General features: G+C 41.5%; 3 protein-coding genes across 4 annotated transcripts; all 3 read right to left on the minus strand.

The window, feature by feature from the left end:
- Positions 1-3,485: 3,485 nt before the first annotated feature.
- Positions 3,486-6,755, minus strand: LOC109522241 (heme transporter hrg1-A-like). The gene is made up of 3 exons (XM_019880601.1): positions 6,423-6,755; positions 4,307-4,474; positions 3,486-3,811 (listed from the first exon to the last, which is right to left on the minus strand). The coding sequence occupies exons 1-3, from the start codon at positions 6,550-6,552 to the stop codon at positions 3,675-3,677; spliced, it is 435 nt and encodes a 144-aa protein (XP_019736160.1). The 5' UTR covers positions 6,553-6,755; the 3' UTR covers positions 3,486-3,674.
- A 280-nt stretch (positions 6,756-7,035) lies between these two features.
- On the minus strand, positions 7,036-11,922 carry LOC109522690 (uncharacterized). The gene is made up of 3 exons (XM_019881458.1): positions 11,606-11,922; positions 10,516-11,036; positions 7,036-8,351 (listed from the first exon to the last, which is right to left on the minus strand). Exons 1-3 carry the CDS (start codon positions 11,835-11,837, stop codon positions 7,818-7,820), a joined length of 1,287 nt encoding a protein of 428 aa, XP_019737017.1. The 5' UTR covers positions 11,838-11,922; the 3' UTR covers positions 7,036-7,817.
- Positions 11,923-12,872: 950 nt separating this feature from the next.
- LOC109522484 (uncharacterized) lies at positions 12,873-17,278 on the minus strand. 2 transcript variants are annotated; one of them, XM_019881095.1, is made up of 4 exons: positions 16,980-17,278; positions 15,699-16,204; positions 14,446-14,975; positions 12,873-14,370 (listed from the first exon to the last, which is right to left on the minus strand). In XM_019881095.1, the coding sequence occupies exons 1-4, from the start codon at positions 17,215-17,217 to the stop codon at positions 14,367-14,369; spliced, it is 1,278 nt and encodes a 425-aa protein (XP_019736654.1). In that variant the 5' UTR covers positions 17,218-17,278; the 3' UTR covers positions 12,873-14,366. The 2 variants fall into 2 exon arrangements, with proteins under 2 accessions (XP_019736654.1, XP_019736655.1); XM_019881096.1 differs by having other exon boundaries at positions 12,873-14,366; positions 14,442-14,975.
- Between the last annotated feature and the right edge of the window lie 268 nt (positions 17,279-17,546).

The raw sequence follows: 17,546 nt of genomic DNA on the forward strand, positions 1-17,546 counted from the left end.
CCTTCAATGGTCATATATCACAAGTGAAGCTTTCACACTTTGCATCGCCTTGTGAATCTCAGTCAACGTTTGTGAAGGATTCCTGGACTTTTCGAGCAATTGCGAGGCACTTGGTTCACTGATATGTTTCAATCATCTAATGCTGCACTTGCGAAGCCTTTTTCCAACCATTGCAAGTCCTTCGAGGGCCATATGAATGGGGTACATCTTTTGGATTAGTACTTTTAGAATTGCATGCACTGAAAAAAAAAGGGTTTGTTGAATTTATTCCATTTTGTTTCATCAAATGGTTGCACGACAAGATCATCTGGATCCAGATTCATTTTTTACATAGACTATATATACTTTAAAAAAAAAAATCTAAATCCAAATGATTCTATAGTGTGCAGCCACTTGACACAAATAAAATTGAGTACGTTTGGCTGGCCGGTTCGGATGCTTGTGCTGTATACGGCCCACAGGCAGTCGGGTTGCCAACCCCTTATTGAGCACATAATGACGTACATCAAAGCAAAGCACAATACTCTCTCGCAAGTCATTTTCCACAGAACATGGTTGCTTATAAAACAAGCATGAAAAGCAATCTTGCCTAGCCTTCGATTTAAAAATCAAACTAATGTAAGGATAATTACTGGGTTTTTTTTTCCAATAGTACATCCCATATACTGTAAGTACAAATACATTTTTTTTTTAAATCATCCCATTAGATAATAGTATTATCTGATGGGATGATTTACATCCGTATAATCATAATACGGATGTACTGTCCTAACAGGTTGATCTCTAGGGTTTTTTTTTTCCAATAGTACATCCTATATACTGTAAGTACAAATACATTTTTTTTTAAATCATCCCATTCGATAATAGGGATGATTTACATCCGTATTATAATAATACGGATGTACTGTCCTAACAGGTTGATCTCTGCATTCATTTTGCATGTGGTTAAATGAAGGAACTTCAGGTTCGGGATATGTGCAGCACTGATATTTGAAAGTGTTTTAATAATAGTCAACAGCAGATCTTGGTTGTGTTTTAATTGTTCATGTTGGCCATAATACAATCGGCTGGTCCTTGAATGATATTCAGATACTGGATAGAAAGGGTGGGCGACCTACAGCCATTGAGCTATATATCAAATTGTAAAAACAAATACAACCTCGTGAGGTTGCAATTGTAGAAAAGTCCTCAGACGCTCACAAAATACCTTTTTAAATCATGTACTGTATATAATTGCATGCGATCAATATACTATGGTCTTTGGAGGACCCCTGCTGCGTATGTGAACCATTCTCCTGTATCCGCATACTTGAATGTGGAAGCGGGTGTGCCGCCCCGAAGTACAAACTATAGCGATGGACTTGGCCTGGGCAAAGTCGCGTGGATGGGTGTAAAAAGAATATTTTCGCCTGTTGTGAAAAAGCTGTCGCTATTTGGCTTCTCGTTGTCCGGTTTATTTAGGATATTTGAAAGGCTAAACGATATAAACACGCAGTCTCACCGCACTCTGCCAGACTGCATTCAATACTTTGAGACTACTTCCTTCCCTGATTTGTGTAGAAAGGGGGTCTCATAATTGAATAAAATGAGTCCCCTCCCCTCTTTACATACCATGTACACACACACACACACACACACACACACACACACACACACACACACACACACTTTACGGGCTAGCATATAAAGTTAATAGGCCGCATTTGGTTCCAAACCCCCCCGCCTCACTCAGTGGAAATTGAGACGGGTAGTTTTTCAGTTTCCTAAAGTTGAAGTTTATAACACTCAGCTAAAAATGTTACTATGGTGATATGACCACAACATTGCAATTACGAAGACGAGAGCAGACTACGGGAGCTGACAAACAAGCGAGCTGAATGCAATTAGGATAAAAAACATTGTGAGGAGTGTTTATCACCAACAAACAGCGAGCATGCACATTGTCCTGCCACATAATGATGGCATCTTTTTCACATCGACTTCAAAAGTAGCGACGGCAAGCAGGTGAGGGGCAAAATCAAAATCTGGATGGCATAATTGGCTGACTTCAAAGCGCAGGTTCTTTCATTTATTGTCGCCTTGGCGTGGCTGTGGGGGTGTTTTTCTTAAGAAAGCTTTCTCAGGCCACTGGGTGAGCCGCTCAATTGGCGCAAATCTCGCGGCTAATACCCAGCAGTGACCTTTGCTTATGGCTGACTCCTCTAACCCATCCTAAGTAAAACAATTTTTATTCCTAAGCAAAAATGAAATATTTTGCAGGAACTGAAACTGTGACATTGTCCCTCTGAGTAAAAATGGGAAGTGTTTCAATCTGTGTGTGTGTGTGTGTGTGTGCGTGTGTGTGTGTGTGTGTGTGTGTGTGTGTGTGTGTGTGTGAGTGTGTGTGTGTGTGTGTCAGAGCTCAACCAGAGGTCTTGTTTAACAAAAAAAAGCACTTTATTGATGCGACTCTTCTGCAAAAACATTCACGTGGATACACAGTAGTAACTTCTTACACGGTGAAAAGACAGCAAAAATAATCTGACTCAGCAACAATCATATAAATGTTATCGATGTATATTATCAGGAGGGTGTGAAATCCATCCTTTTTAAAAGCATGACAACGCTTACATGAAATCGAGGTCATTGCCCAGCTTCATGTTTTTTCAAGCCACTTAATTAAACGCAATTGAGAAAAGTGCAGAGAAAATGCCCCGTCATACCTGACTTATCATTTGATTAGGAAACAACACAAAAAGTACTTTTACAAGAACACACATCAGCAAGTTGGGATATCGAGTCTTGTTGGAGTGGTAAGGCCCTCTACTGGACATAACAAGGAACTGCAATTGCCGCTGTGGTGCTGAAGAAATTCCCAGAGACGGATGGATTACGCTAAGTGCAAAACGTCAGTCATCAGGGCCAGTACGGCATGATATGAAGCACTGACCTACATTTACTGCACAATCCACATTCTTGCTCTTTGCTCCCAAACATTTTATTCATTTATTCCCAACAGGCTATTCTCTTCTCTTGCTTGGCTGCACTGCTTCCAGTACATGTGCGGATGTTGGATCCCCTACCCAAAGTCATTTCAGCCTGTGTGTGCGGCTATATCAATCTACTCTGCCCAGGGCCTTCATAATAAGTAATGATGGCCGATGTCATCATTTTTCCATCCTCTGATTGGTTGGTCAGAGGAAGAAAAGTTCAACAGGCATAGTCTGTAGCAGTTTGCACACATTCAAATTCAGCCACTCTGGTAAGTAGGTCGTGTTTTATTATGTTTGTTTCTGTCATGTTATTCGATCAATATTGGTTCGGAACTGTTTGATGTGACCGATGCGGCACAGTTGCGTGCATGTTTTATTGATGGCTTCTATAAATGTGACGTGAGAGATGGATTCAGGGAGGCCCCGCTGAACTCCCAAGCCTGCCACTGGTGTGTGTGTGTGTGTGTGTGTGTGTGTGTGTGTGTGTGTGTGTGTGTGTGTGTCAACATAGTGTGTGTGTGTGTGTGTGTGTGTGTCAACATGTGCTTACTGGCCACAAAAGGGAAGAGAGGTAACGGGGGTGAAAGTTCATCCAAACGCTGAGTTACTACCCCGAAAAAAGTCATCCATCACATTGTCCCCTCCGGCAAAAGGAGATGGAAGCGGGTCCCTTCAGTTCCCGCGTGACGTTACTGTCGGCCTTCAGAAGTCGTTGAGGATACCGATGTCGGCGAATTCGTTGCGGTAGCGGTGGGACGACAGAGCGAGCAAGAAGGACCACTTGAGGCTCATGAAGCTCCAAACACAAGATAGGTAGAGACTATGGGGGTCAGTCAAGGCTGCAGGTGAGAGAAATATTACGTTGTCACTCATATTATGATGGACTGATGGAACAGAATCATCCATCCATTTATTTATTTCCCATAGCTTGTGTCTTCATTGGGGCCGCCGGTGAGTTCGAGCCTAACCCAGATGACTCGGCGAAAAGCGAGATTGGACACTGGACAAGCACGGGAGGACAAGTAAACTCCCAAAACCACTATTCCACCGCGCTGCCCGTGACAGAATCAAATAGACATCTGAATGTAGTGGAATGCGATTTTCAAAATGCAAAGGCTGCAAATTGGGGGGGTAAAAAATGCTAATCTCTGTCTTGGCCTTCCTGTGGGAAGTCTGCATGTTCTTCCTATGCTCTGAGTGTGACTGGCTTAAGGATGTTCCAATTTAGAGGTTCCAAACAAGAATTCTGAGTATTTGATACTCAAAACCTCGGCACATTTCACACATACTCCAACATCCTTGCTACACGACAAGAACAATGATTGGTAACTCACACTCCTCATTGTGGACGGCAATCGACAGGAAGGTGATGAAAGCAACAACCGCGAGCAGAGAGAAGAATACGCCGACGAAAAAGAACAACTTGAGCCCCTTGAGCCAAGTCCTCCAGTGGTCCTGCAGGTACATGATGTGGGTCAGCAGGGTCCACAGTGCCAGCACACCTCATGGGAAGAAGAAAAATATTATAATTCTCTTTGAGGGCACTCATTGAAACACAATCGAGTGATTTCTTAACTTACGCAGGAACTCCATTATTGTGACCAAAAAAGAAAAAAGAAAAATGAGAGCAAGAGCCTCAGATGCACGTTCAGTTCTTCATTGAATGGGACAAATAGTCACATGCACAAAATAGAAAATGAAAACACACACAAGGAGCATGGAGCAGAAGCTAACGCTAAACTAAGCCCTTGCCAAACAGCCAAGTGGAGCTCCTGAAGCTGTTATTAGGTTGGATTAATTGATTAGTTCTGTGTTTGATGTAGTCTTTTATTGGCAGTCCTTGTGCATAAGAGAAAATGAATGTGGCTACTAAATGAATTTTGTTGGTGTTTTATGATTCGCTCTGTGTTATGTGATGCCGCCATCTTGTGCCATCTGTGCGCAAATGCAAAAACCTGTTGGGGACAGAGTGTAAATTATTTGTGTATTTTCATTCTTCACAGTAGGGCCCCTGTTCACTAGTCACTGTTATGAAAAATTGTCTTAAGTGGGGTCAAGGTAACTCACCACCCTGGCGACATTGACCTTTTTTTGTATACAGTATTTTGCATTCAATTTTGCCTCAAGCGCTTCAACACAGAATTCATCAGCAATCAGTAAAATATACTCAGTTACTACAGTATACCGATCGCTTGTGAAAAGCACATTTCAAGGGTTGTGTTTATCTCAATGTCCATGGCCACATTGTGTCTAATGTTAAATAATAACTGACTGACAGGACAAACCCAGGCAAGTTCCTATGATCGGATGAAATCAACAGTGCTGCACAATTATGGAAAGGAAAAAAAGAAAAAAAAATGCAGGCACAGCTGTTTAAGGGTTCATGTATAACAACTGCAAGATTGGGATTTTTTTTTTTTAATCCTTGTGATCACACCATGACTTGGCAAGTTTCCACAAGCTGAGTCAGTTAAGCACACTTCTTTTTTTTCCCGTCAGTCACAGTGAGGGTTTGCCAAACTAAGGGCTCCCGGTGTTTGTCTTGGGGATAGGGTTAAAAGGTAAATCAATGATCCACAAGTGAAGTGGATCACAACACGGTGAAGCTTAATACAAGACATGGGGAGAGCGGAATTTTCACTAAGGCAATTACAAACCTAATCTAAAAGCTCAAAGGTCACATCCACGGATCCACTTGCACAAGCCAAATGACTTCAAAGTGGTTGTGTCCGCCGGGACATGAAAAACGGCATTTGGAAAACGAGTAAAAACGAATAAACGAGTCATAAAAACAACAAAAAAAAGGTGAATATAAAAACAAAATCGGAATACATAAAGGAACTAATAGAAATGGGTGTACAGTATGAGGCAGACACAAACATGTAAAGCAATATAAGGAGGAGAATTCTTTTATTATCTATATATTTTGGGGGGGGGTGATTACCCCCCCCCCCTCACCGCAAATGAATTTCAATGAGCGTCAATTGGAAGCAGATTTTAGCTATTCGTGGGTTAGAGAATAGGGACAAGGCCGTCTTTTTTTTTCAATAATCTCAAAGAATTCTGAATTTTTTTTTTTATACATGTCAGCTTGTGGTACTTCCATCATAAATATATAAACACATTAATTAATTCTACTATTGCATTTTTTTATGCCAAATGTGGTTGACTAAATTAATACAAAGCATTTTATGTCTTTCCGCGTTACAATGTCTTGCTCGACTTACATTGAAGTTATTTTTGCACCACAAACCTCATCAAACAAGTGCCTGAAAACAGAAAGACAACTTTCTGCATCGAAATGCATCATGCGAGAGCTGCTTTTCTAGTGAGCACTGTTGCATTCTACTTTTTTTTAAGATGCCTAGTGAGATTACACATTCAAACACTTTCAGAATGCTTAATTTGCAATGGTTCACCGCTCCACTTTTTTTTTTTTTTTTTTTTTACCTGACAGTCCTCCCATGGCTGCTGTCCACGGCTGTCGGTACACGACGTTCCACACTAAAAAAGCAGACGTCCCGATGAGCACGCCGAACGAAGCATAGCCGACGCTCACGTACGTTTTGTTTACGGCCATGTTAACGACAACGCGTGAAGAGATTTTAGAAAACAAAAAGGAGGCTAACGAGTTGGAAGACAAAAGGGGGACTGTTGCTGTGCTGTCATACACGAGAAGCCTCCTCCTCCTCCTCCATGGCAGAGCGTTTACAATTGGATGTTTATCTTGTGGCCAGTTTCAAATGGAACGTGTCCGCTGTACGTCAGCAGGTTCGAACTGTTATGCGAGCGCAGCGACCTCTTGGGGGCGCCAAAGGAAACGCAGTTCCCGTGAGAATCATTTCCATTCTTCAAATACCAAGTACAGTACAACATCATTCAACCTAACAACACGGATTTACAGTCAAACAAGAACAAATAAAAACGTCGTGTTTGAGGTGTGCTGTCAGATGTGACTGTAAGCTTATGTTATATTATCATCATTTTATGTTTGAGCATCATATTATTTCATGTTAAGATGACAGAAACACACAAAGTATCAACTTCAGCCATTATAGAATATTTAATTACGAATGAAACATTGTTTAAGTTGTAATTTAGTACAGTACACGTATCTCTTAAATGGTGTCTATTTGAGATAGGCTATTTCAAATTTGTCCTGTAAATTTTAACCAGAAAATGTGTCCTACATCCCAAAAATTTTTTTAAACCACGAGCACTGTATTATGAAATCATGGCACATTAGTATGAAATAATTTCAAAAAGATTAAGGATAACTTTTGAATGATCATCATTTGCCGTGTGCTGATTGGATAGGAGAAAGCTCACGGTTCGAGTGAGGCCCACAATTAAACTAGAGTGAAGATGAACAGGAAACAATGTAAAAAGAGGCAAACGTGTACTCGACCTGATGCACGAGGAGTGATGACGACTTACAGAGACGTGCTATTGGCAATTTAATTGTGCATAAAAAGACCCAAGACCCCAACTGTCCCTCGATTTCTGCAGTAGGAATGTTGCACAAACATCCTCCATATGCCTCTTCACAAAGTTCCTCTGCCACTTCTCTCTGGTCCTAAAGTCATTGCAGTTTACTGGAGGGGGGGTCAGAACCACGGCGTGTTTGTCCACCCCAAGGTCCATGACACCTTGTGTTTACCATTTCAAGAATTGCTCCCTTCAATCCGGTTTTCGGAATAGTACACGTAGAGGAGTAGTTTGACTTGGCAGTCCCGACCGGCATGATCCCAGATCAGCAGCGAGGCCAACTTGTCTCCTGGGAAGGCGTCTCTTGCCCTGTGATGTCGGCCCTCTTTGGCGTTCAGGTCTCTGGACAAACACTTATCAGGGGAGAAAACGCTGAATATCAACGACGTTTTGAAATTCGTCTTCAAATCTTTTGGCGTCTTCTTTTCCCGCCCTGGCAGCCTCCCTGGGTCGGAGCACACCATGGATTCCGCTTCTCTCCTTAAAATTAACAAACCACCCCTTGCTAGCCTTGAATTCCTCGGCACTTCTCCCGGGGTCGTCTCGGGTCAGGGCGTTATGCAGCTCCCTTGCCTTGTCACAAATTAGGGTCTCTGACACGGTGTCGCCCCGCAACTGTTTGTGAGTAATCCACTCAAGCAGAACTTTTTCCACTTCTTCCACTTTGTCAGTTCTTCTGCTGCTGAGTGTTTTGACCCCTTTTGCCACATCCGCCGCTTTGATGGCTTCTTTTCTCTTCAATATGGTCGATACCGTCGACTTAGCCATATTGTACTGAACAGCCAGGTCCGAGACGCGCGTACCTCTCTCCCACTTGGCAATAAGTTCCTTTTTCAGTGCTATGGTTGTCATCACAGTTTTCCTCTTTGGCTTGTCATCCAGGGTACCCTTCTGTGGTGACATGTGGGATAGGTATCACACACAAAAAGATCATGAAAATGAAAACACACACACACACACACACACACACACACTTTAGAATGTATCCTTGAGATGCTCAATGAAATGCCTCAGCATGTTTCGGCATGTATGTCAACAGTTAGGGTTATGGATTTTTGTCCAGCCTTCAAATTGTATACAGTATTTAGTTTATTAGCCTTGCAAACTGGACTTCCAAGGGTCCACTGTTTTTTTTAAAAGAAACATTTTTAAGAGACCTCTGGAAAATGTATTTACTGCTTATACTATCCAGTGGTGTCCCTCCAGTCAAATATATATGCAACATATTTTAAGTCAAAAAATAAAAAACAATAAATAATCAGCATCATGATTCATTATATTGCAATATAAATTCCGCTATACACAAGACTTTTCAGGGATGGGGGAGAATGAAGATCGACAACGTGAATTCAAGATTTATTGTATGATTTATCAACTTGAAATTCAACAAGCCACCACTTTATGATATGATATGCAGAAAAACACATTCTTCACAAAATTTGGCAGTATGTGCACCGCAGATGTACTTTTGGCAGTTTCTGCATGTGGTTTGTGTCTTTGTGTCCTTCAGCGGTCCACACACCTCACAGCGCTTCCTCTTTCCACCAGCTGCAACCTAGAATCAAAAATAAACAACAGATCAGGATGGGTCAGGATTGATTTTATTTATTTCTGAACCCCCAACCCGCCCACCCACACACACACCACGCAATTCACACACAGGACACTTACTTCAGAAATTTGAGGCTGTGGTCATGTGAAGGTGTGGAGGTGAGACCACTCCCACCTGCCTGAATTGTGGCTAGAGAAGTTGTTTTTGTGGGACATGTCCCTTTGGCGGTGTGGTGTTCCTAGATTCTTATGGAAAAGGTTTCTTCTTTGGAGTTTCCCTTGGTTCTAGTCAAAGTCCCCTTCCGGTAGATGCTTTGCAAGGTGAGACATCCAGCAAAATAGAAAATATCACAAGCCGCCACTGAAACGTTCTTCTTTGACAGGAATAGCAGGCCGGCAGCTTCTTTTATGTCGTCGATCCCTATTGTTGTGGTGTAGTGATGGTCCTTCCACCTATTTATTGTTCCATTATTGTGTAGCGTGCTTGTGAACTTTTTTTTTAATTACTTTTTATTTTGTTATAAATCAGGACAGTGTTGGCTGTGAACATAACTTTGGAGGAATATACCGTCTTATTCTTCACGCTCAGTTCCTCAGACGGGGACTCCATTTTGGTTTTTTTTAACCCAGATTTTTCAAACATTTCGAAATTGACTTTTGAGAAGCTCCTATAATTGACATGTTCCTTGCCAAAAATGAAAAGACATCGATAGCAACCAAGATTTTGACGCCTTCTCTTGCTGTTTAGAGAGCATAAACCCGCTGGTCCCACTGGTTGCCAACTTGTCTCATCTTCAAAACAGTCTTGGTTCCTGATTGTCAAATCAAATGTCCCATGAGCAAAAATGGAAGCTGCTCGGAGTGATTTTGGCTCTAGAAATAACCTTCCCCGCCTCAGCATCCCACAGACTTGCAGTTAACGCCCCTCTTGACCTGGAGACACCAACAAGGACGAGGATGCCAAAGTAGGCATGCAAGATACACGATGTTCTCCTCCTTTCCCTGCTGCCCCAAAAACTCAAAATTGGCCACACCCAGAATCAGATTCCAAGTCAAAGGATGAATTGATGGCTGGAGCATCAAAGCAAATCGAGCACATCCGAGAACTTTTGTATTATGTTAGCAAGTGAGTGCAGTTTGGACGCGGACATTCCAGCGACTGGCTCTTGGGTTCCTCTGGCCATCACCTGTGGTGCTCCTCCTTGCGATGTGTATTCCAAGTGAATCGTCAAATTTTACTTTCAGAATCACAATTCCGGACTCCGAACCGATTTGTAAATGGATCCTCGTATTTCGAGACACCTTTCACATTGTTGTGGATCCGATTCTGACATTTTGGAGCTATTTCAGACCTTGATGCTGCAATATTTTTGTTCATGGTTATCATACCGTTAGAATCTAATATCAGCCCGTGCCTACTTTTGCAGGTTTTCTTCTTGCACATTTGCAAAATCACACAAAGGTTACATGACCATAATCTTAGAAACAAACAATGAAAGTTTACCTTTTTGAGGGGCATTTTTAGACGCTCCTGAAGTAGCAGGTCTTGGTTTGTGATTTCCCCACTCGTGCTCGGCTGAGCGAATTCTTTGGCTGTGTAAAATTCTTGTTCTTTGGGATCAATTTTAGGACAATCCATTGTGACGCCACTGTCTGATGCGCTCTCTCGTTCTAGTGCAAACCTTCTATTGTATTCTGTTTGCTGGCCAATAGGGTCATTGGCCAATAGCTCTGACTCTTTGGTTTGCTTGCATCGAGGTATATCAGGCAATGGCACAGATCTTTCAACTGCAGATGTCTCTGACAGTCCCGTTTGCTCTGATTCTCCTATTGCAGATGACACTGGTACTTCTGTTTGTTCTTCTTTACCTGTATTAGCAAATGGCTGCAATACATTAGCCCGTGGCTGAGTATGCATCATTTTAGATCTTTTGGTTTTTGTCTCTGCTCCCTTCTCCTCTGGAATGTTCAATTCAGGAATTTGCTCTTGCACAGGCGTAGACATCCTAGCCAGTCTTTTGTGATCTTTTGGAAAAAACAAACAAACATCACACTTTACATTGGGTATAAGAAGTTGAGAAAATCTCCAACACAAAAAATATATAATTTCAAGATCTATTGAGGGAAATTGACTTGCTGAATTGCTTGTATAGAATGTCTATTGAGTATCAGCCCACCCATTGAGCGTGAAAATATATAATCATGCACATCTTTTGTGAGCTGCCTATATTCAAAAAAGGTGCGTGTGACTGAGCCAATCTTAATGTTGGTAGTTGTGCTGTCCAAAAAAAAAAAAAAAAGACTACACTGAGTTCTCCACCAATGACAGCTGGGCGAAAAACAATCTGGAGGTTCGCATGCGTTTGACAGTCTACACTAGTGTTTTTGTTGTTGTTGTTGTTATTTATTTAACGTTGTTACACAATCAGAAACTACAAGTGAAACGCGAATAACCACAAAACAAATAACTTTTAAGGCTCAGAAGGAAAGTAGCGAAATCGCTACTTCGGGAGACTTTTCTCTGCAGACTACACAGTTATTATTATTTGACCCCATTGTTCAAATGCTGAATATGAATGTTAAAATTTACAAACCGATGTTGGTTATATTCCACCGGGGGTTTATCTCATTGTTCAGTAAGGAGCGCAGACAGTCGTTCTCCTCTTGGTATCCTTTCACAATGAGCGCCACTTCTTGAAATATCTCCATGGCCAAGCTGGTAAAACGTTCGGTTAAATGAATCTGGAACGCATGCATTTGGCTGACAGTCGACATGTCGGAAACAATGAAATGCAATGCAGCAACAGCGGTTTTGTCTTTTTGCATCCAAGGAGCTCCAACGTAATCGACGACAAAGCGAAACAAGAGACAACCCGGAAAAGAAAACAAGATGCGACCCCCGTTTCCGGTCAACTTTGCATCTTATGCATTTATTTTTTTAACACTGCGCGGTTTCCTGGCCAGAGACATAACATCTAAAAATAAAAGTATTTTACTGTTGTCAATCCAGGCCAGTTTGTACTCGAAAAGACGAAGTGAAGCAAACCTTCACAAAGATGGTCAACTCAAGATCACTTGAGCTGAACAGAGTTGATGGATGGATAGCTGTGAGACCCTCTGCCGGGCAAATTAAGTATTACATGTCAACTCCTGAACACTTACGGCTCGGCAAAGTTTGCGGGTTTTTTTTTCCCAATAGTTTGTTTGATAGTTTGGTGATAATTTGGGGGATCAAATAACTATCTTTACGGAAAAATTACTGTATATTGGAGCTTTACCGACAGGTTTTGTCAATATTAGCTTGGCCTCAAAAAATGATAACATTTTCAAGACTTCAGTTACTTTTTAATAAGGTTGTTGTTTTCAATAAAAATCAGCCGCGATACACAACACTGCGTGAGCATATACGAAACACTAAAACTAGTTTTAACTGACTTTGGCCAAAGAATCCATCCATCTATTATCCGAGCCGATTATCCACACGAGGGTCGCAGACATGCCGGAGCCTATCCAAGCTGTCGATGGGCAGTAGACGGGGCACACCCTTAACTTTTGAGAGTTCCATTAACCTGCCATGCATGTTTTTGTATTGTGGGGGGAAACCGAAGTACCAGGAGAAAATCCACACAGGGACAGGGAGCACATGCAAACTCCACACAGGAAGGATGGAGCCGGGAATCAAACCCTGTATCTCTGCACTGTAAGACGGTCATGCCAACCAGTCGACACCGTGCCGCCTGGGCAACATTCAACGAAATAGTCAAGCGTAATACAAGTGACCACAAAGCAATGGCAAAAATGTTCCATGTGCAAAGGTAAGTGAGGTCCATGCACCTGCCATTAAACAGACAAGCCATCCAAAACGGGTCAAGTCTATTTATTCGATAAGCAAAATTAACACAAAAAAAAACCCCAACGGCTATGCACTGTTAAAATCGTCAAAAAACATAACTTCAGAAATTAGTCATAGTGAAATCAATAATACTCACTATATGTTAATGACTGGCACAGGTTACATGGGGTACAGGTACAATAGCACAAACAGGCAAGTGGGGATTGGACTTGGAATAGAATTGGTACTTGTGAATGATACGATGCTTTTTTTTTAACTTATATTAATAAATAACATTTAAAATCTGAACTAAAATGTTTTTACAACAATATTTGTCAACTGAAATCGTACATCCAAATCTTGAATGTTACATCTAAATGCTCTCGCTCTCTCTCTACATCAGGATATAAATGTTAACTCACAATGCAAAATATACAGTATATCTAAAGCTTAAATACAAATCTTAAATACAAATATAAATGTTAAATCTAATGTTTTGGGTGGAACAGAATATTGAACAAAGATGTAAATCTAATTGCAGATGACCACTAGTACAAAAAAATAAATGATTAAGGTTTGTGTCAATAAGGTATAAAATCATTGTATCCTGAGAAATAAACTCTTGGACATAGATTATAATAACAAGAACTATTGTGTATAAGTGTACATATAAATTATATCGCCTACAGCCCCTCCTCCAGCCACCACTGATGTGGCTACGTTGTGGCTGGTCAGGGAATATGCATCAGATCAAACTGACCTGTAGAAATACAGGTACCAATTGCAATTCCACTGTACAATTTTGTGTGTAGTGGATTTGCACGGCATAATCTTTGAGATTATAAAGATATGCCAAGGGCAGGATCAACTGGGGAGGAGGAGGGCTCGATTGGGTGGACGGACACGGAGGCAGACGTGCCACGGCCTGTTACTCGCTTAGCCAGAGTCGAACGGTGAGGAGCAGACAACGAGGTTCATGAAACTCGGGCGTTGGACTGCCCACTTCCATCGCTCGAGGGGTGTTCATCATCCATTTTGTCAAATTTCCAATCAGAAATGTTGTAAAGTACAGTATCACTCGACGGCTGACACAAGTGGGGTAGGCGAAGTAGTATTGGTGTCATAGTATCAAATATTTTTTTTGAAGACAAGATGTACAGTATTGCCACGGTCACCGATACCAGAATCAGTATCAATTCATGCCGAGCGACGTTATATGTGGTCTTAAAGGGTTAGGTTTCTCCCTGACGCCACCTCAAAGTACCTTTGTGAGGCTTCTGCTCAAATTTTTCTGAGTGTTAGCTGTTACTTCGTCGTGTACTCTAACACTTTTTAAACCATTGCTTAAGGAGCTGATTGGCAAATGGCCTCAACATGACAGCAAGCATCATTTTTTCCGAATGGTACAAAAGCAGTAGTTTGATTTCACAGTTCCCCGAACGGCGGTCAGGCCAACTTTTATAGGAATTCTCTGCCCTGTGATGTTGGTCCTCTTTGGCATTCAAGTCTCTTCGCAAAACTTGTTAACTTATTCAGTACCAGCCAATTCTGGACCAAGTCTGAAAAGACATTTAAAAACGTCATTGGGAGTGAATGAGTTAAGGGAGAAAACCCTGGCTGCAGACGAAGTTTTGAAATTGATCCTCAATTCTCTCAGCGTCTTCTTTTCCAGCTCTGGCAGCCTCCCTGGTTCTGAGCACCCCGTGGATTCCACTTCTCTTTTTAAATTTGCAAAACCACCCTTTACTAGCCTTGAATTCCTCAGCACTGCTCCCGGGGTCGTCTCGGGTCAGGGCGTTATGCAGCTCCCTTGCCTTGTCACAAATTAGGGTCTCTGACACGGTGTCGCCCCGCAACTGTTTGTGAGTAATCCACTCAAGCAGAACTTTTTCCACTTCTTCCACTTTGTCAGTTCTTCTGCTGCTGAGTGTTTTGACCCCTTTTGCCACATCCGCCGCTTTGATGGCTTCTTTTCTCTTCAATATCGTCGATATAGTCGATTTAGCCATATTGTACTGAACAGCCAAGTCAGAGACGCGCGTACCGCACTCCCATTTGGCGATGAGTTCCTTTTTCAACGCTATCGTCGTCATCACGTTTTTTCTTTTTGGTTTGTCTTCCCGGATGCACTTCTGTGGTGACATTTAGGACAAGAATAACACAAAATGATAAAGACAACATTAGAAAACAAAGTAGACTTTAGCAGGCAAAACAGCAATTTGTGTTCTGGATATGTGTCTGAACTCAGAACCATACATTTGTCAAAAGTACTTCTTCAACTGGTTAGCCCATCCCCATTTTCCTTGTCACTCCTAAGATAATGTTTGCGTTGATTTGTTCATTTAGAATAGACTGTCCCTAAATTATCCATCCTTTTTCTATACCGCTTATCCTGACTTGGGTCACGGGTGCGCTGGAGCTTATCCCAACCTGACTTTGGGCAAGAGGCGGGGTACAGAGCATTTAATTGTCCTGGCTGTGAGTACAGTATATGTTGTTGCTGTAGATAAATACACAAAAACACATTATCTGTAGGAAATGCATAATTGTTGGACCAATTGAGTGAAATTGAAAATAATTTTCCACAGCACACATGATGCTCCTTCACGTGCCATATCACACAAGTTGGGAATCACTTTTTAAACGAATGGGTTTGATAGTTTTGCATGAGTGAAGTCACAGCACTCTGCCATGTCAATCAAAGAGCAACTATTTTGTAGTGGAAAACAAAAGGATCTGAGTTGAGTCAAGCAAAGTCAGAACTGTCCAAAAGAAAAGTGGCAAGATGGCTCTCTTGAAAATGTATCCAAATTAAACCAATCCTAACAGAGACAAAGAATGACAAACACGTCTACCTTTTTGTATGAGTGTTTCAGAGATTCGTGGTATCTCAGGTCTTTCTTAGTGATTGCGTCACTCCGGGACCGATGAGAAAATTCCGGGGTTGTGCTGAAGTCTCGAAAAGCAACAGTGTGGAGTGAGGTAGCGATGTCAAGCCTCCCAGCGCTTTCTTCTTTGAAATCACTTTTAAGACGGCCCGTTTTGATGCCATTTTCCATTCTGCTCTCTCGTTCTGTTGCCAGCCATCTAGTGTACTCAATTTCTTGTTCATTGGCCAGCCGCTCTGATACTTCCATTGCATAAGACACTGATATTTCAGTTTGTTCCTCTTTAGGTGCATTAGCCAGCAGCTCTGAGATATTTTTGTCCTCTTCGGGTATATTGGCCGTTGGCTCCAATAACTCAGTCTGCTCCATTTTTGGTACTTTAGAACTTCGCTGTAATTCTGTCTCCAAAGGAGTGTTCAGCCCATATGCTTGTTCTCTGAGAGCTGTAGTTCGTCTAGGGAATCGACCGTGATCTATGGAGGGAGAGAAAAGATTGGTTTTTACTTAGTGTTATCATAATGGCCAACATGGCCCTCGCTGTTGGCCTAAGCACTATCAGAAACACTACATTTACGGCCTAAATTTTACCACTTGTTCCATTAAATTGTTTTGCTTTATCCCCAACACTCTTGATTTCGTAGTGTTTCTCTTGGCTGCACTTCCAAATGAATGTATCATTTTTTTTTCCATCAATCAGATTTCAGCATCTTTGTGTTGTCATGTCCATGTAAAATGACCAGGGTCTTCAGAGTTAGTAAGGCCAGTATCACTTAAAATACACCAACAATGGGACTATTTCTTTGGCGGGTCAGATTTTTAAAAACGTGCCCTCCAAAGGTAAAGCATACAAGCCCTCAATGACATCAGATTTGTCTGTCCTCTTCATTGGTTGGTCAGAGCAAAACTTTATACAGCCAACAGGGGCTACGACCACAAAACTTCGATACCTTTCTGCACACACGAATACAGTGATGTTTTGCCATGTTGTTAGATACATTTTGATTCTGGAGTACTCCAAATTATGTTTAGTTTTAAGAGAACTATTAAATCGGGTAAATGCTGACTTAATGAGGTGTTAAATGCACGAGCCACCCCAATCTCTTTATTCCCAAGAAAATTAACATGTGCTCACAAAATATTACATTTTTATGAAAATCCACACGCGATTGTTATAAAAGAAGGTAATTTTAATATGCACCGTATAAATGGAAATACTGCAAGTAATTTGTAACTAACAGTAATACAAACCAATTTTGGGTGAATTCATCTGCACGTTTATCATTTTGTTCAGTAAGGATCGCAGACGGTCGTTTTCCTCTTGGTATCCTTTTACAATATGCGCCACTTCTTGAAATATTTCCATAGCGACGCTGGTGAAACGTTCCGTTATTCGGCTCTGAAACGCGTGCAGCAGACCAGCGGTCGACATGTCGAAACCGAACAATGAAATAGTATAACTATGACATTTGTGCTCTTTTTTAAACATTGACAGCAAGAAACGTCGACGAAAACACGAATATAAAAAAAATGATAAACCGGAAAAAGAAAGTCCTGACGTTTCCGGTTGGTTTTACACTGAAACTAAACATCTTTATTTGATTTTGAATTGTTTATGCAATCTGAAAAAATAATTTTACATGCGCTATTGTGTTGTTTCCATAACTACTTGAAATTTGCAAATGAAAAACCACAGATACAAGCACCTTGAGTTCTCATGCGTACGTTGAAGTCGCGCCATATTGGAAGTGGCGGTGGAGCGATTGGTGTCGGTACTTCATGATGTCCATCCATCCACCCATCCATCCATCCATCCAT

The sequence above is a fragment of the Hippocampus comes genome, unplaced genomic scaffold, assembly GCF_001891065.2.
Source record: "Hippocampus comes isolate QL1 unplaced genomic scaffold, H_comes_QL1_v1.1 scaffold68, whole genome shotgun sequence".
NCBI lineage: Eukaryota > Metazoa > Chordata > Actinopteri > Syngnathiformes > Syngnathidae > Hippocampus > Hippocampus comes.

Coding starts and splice junctions, on each gene's coding strand:
- LOC109522484 (XM_019881095.1), bottom strand. CDS start 17,217: ATGTTTAAAAAAGAGCACAAATGTCATAGTTATACTATTTCATTGTTC. Junction 16,205..16,979: donor GATGAATTCACCCAAAATTG/GTTTGTATTACT, acceptor CTCCCTCCATAG/ATCACGGTCGATTCCCTAGA. Junction 14,976..15,698: donor TGAAACACTCATACAAAAAG/GTAGACGTGTTT, acceptor ATGTCACCACAG/AAGTGCATCCGGGAAGACAA.
- LOC109522241 (XM_019880601.1), bottom strand. CDS start 6,552: ATGGCCGTAAACAAAACGTACGTGAGCGTCGGCTATGCTTCGTTCGGC. Junction 4,475..6,422: donor AGCCATGGGAGGACTGTCAG/GTAAAAAAAAAA, acceptor TCTTCCCATGAG/GTGTGCTGGCACTGTGGACC. Junction 3,812..4,306: donor TGCCGTCCACAATGAGGAGT/GTGAGTTACCAA, acceptor TCTCACCTGCAG/CCTTGACTGACCCCCATAGT.
- LOC109522690 (XM_019881458.1), bottom strand. CDS start 11,837: ATGCAAAAAGACAAAACCGCTGTTGCTGCATTGCATTTCATTGTTTCC. Junction 11,037..11,605: donor GTGGAATATAACCAACATCG/GTTTGTAAATTT, acceptor TTTTTCCAAAAG/ATCACAAAAGACTGGCTAGG. Junction 8,352..10,515: donor TAAAAATGCCCCTCAAAAAG/GTAAACTTTCAT, acceptor ATGTCACCACAG/AAGGGTACCCTGGATGACAA.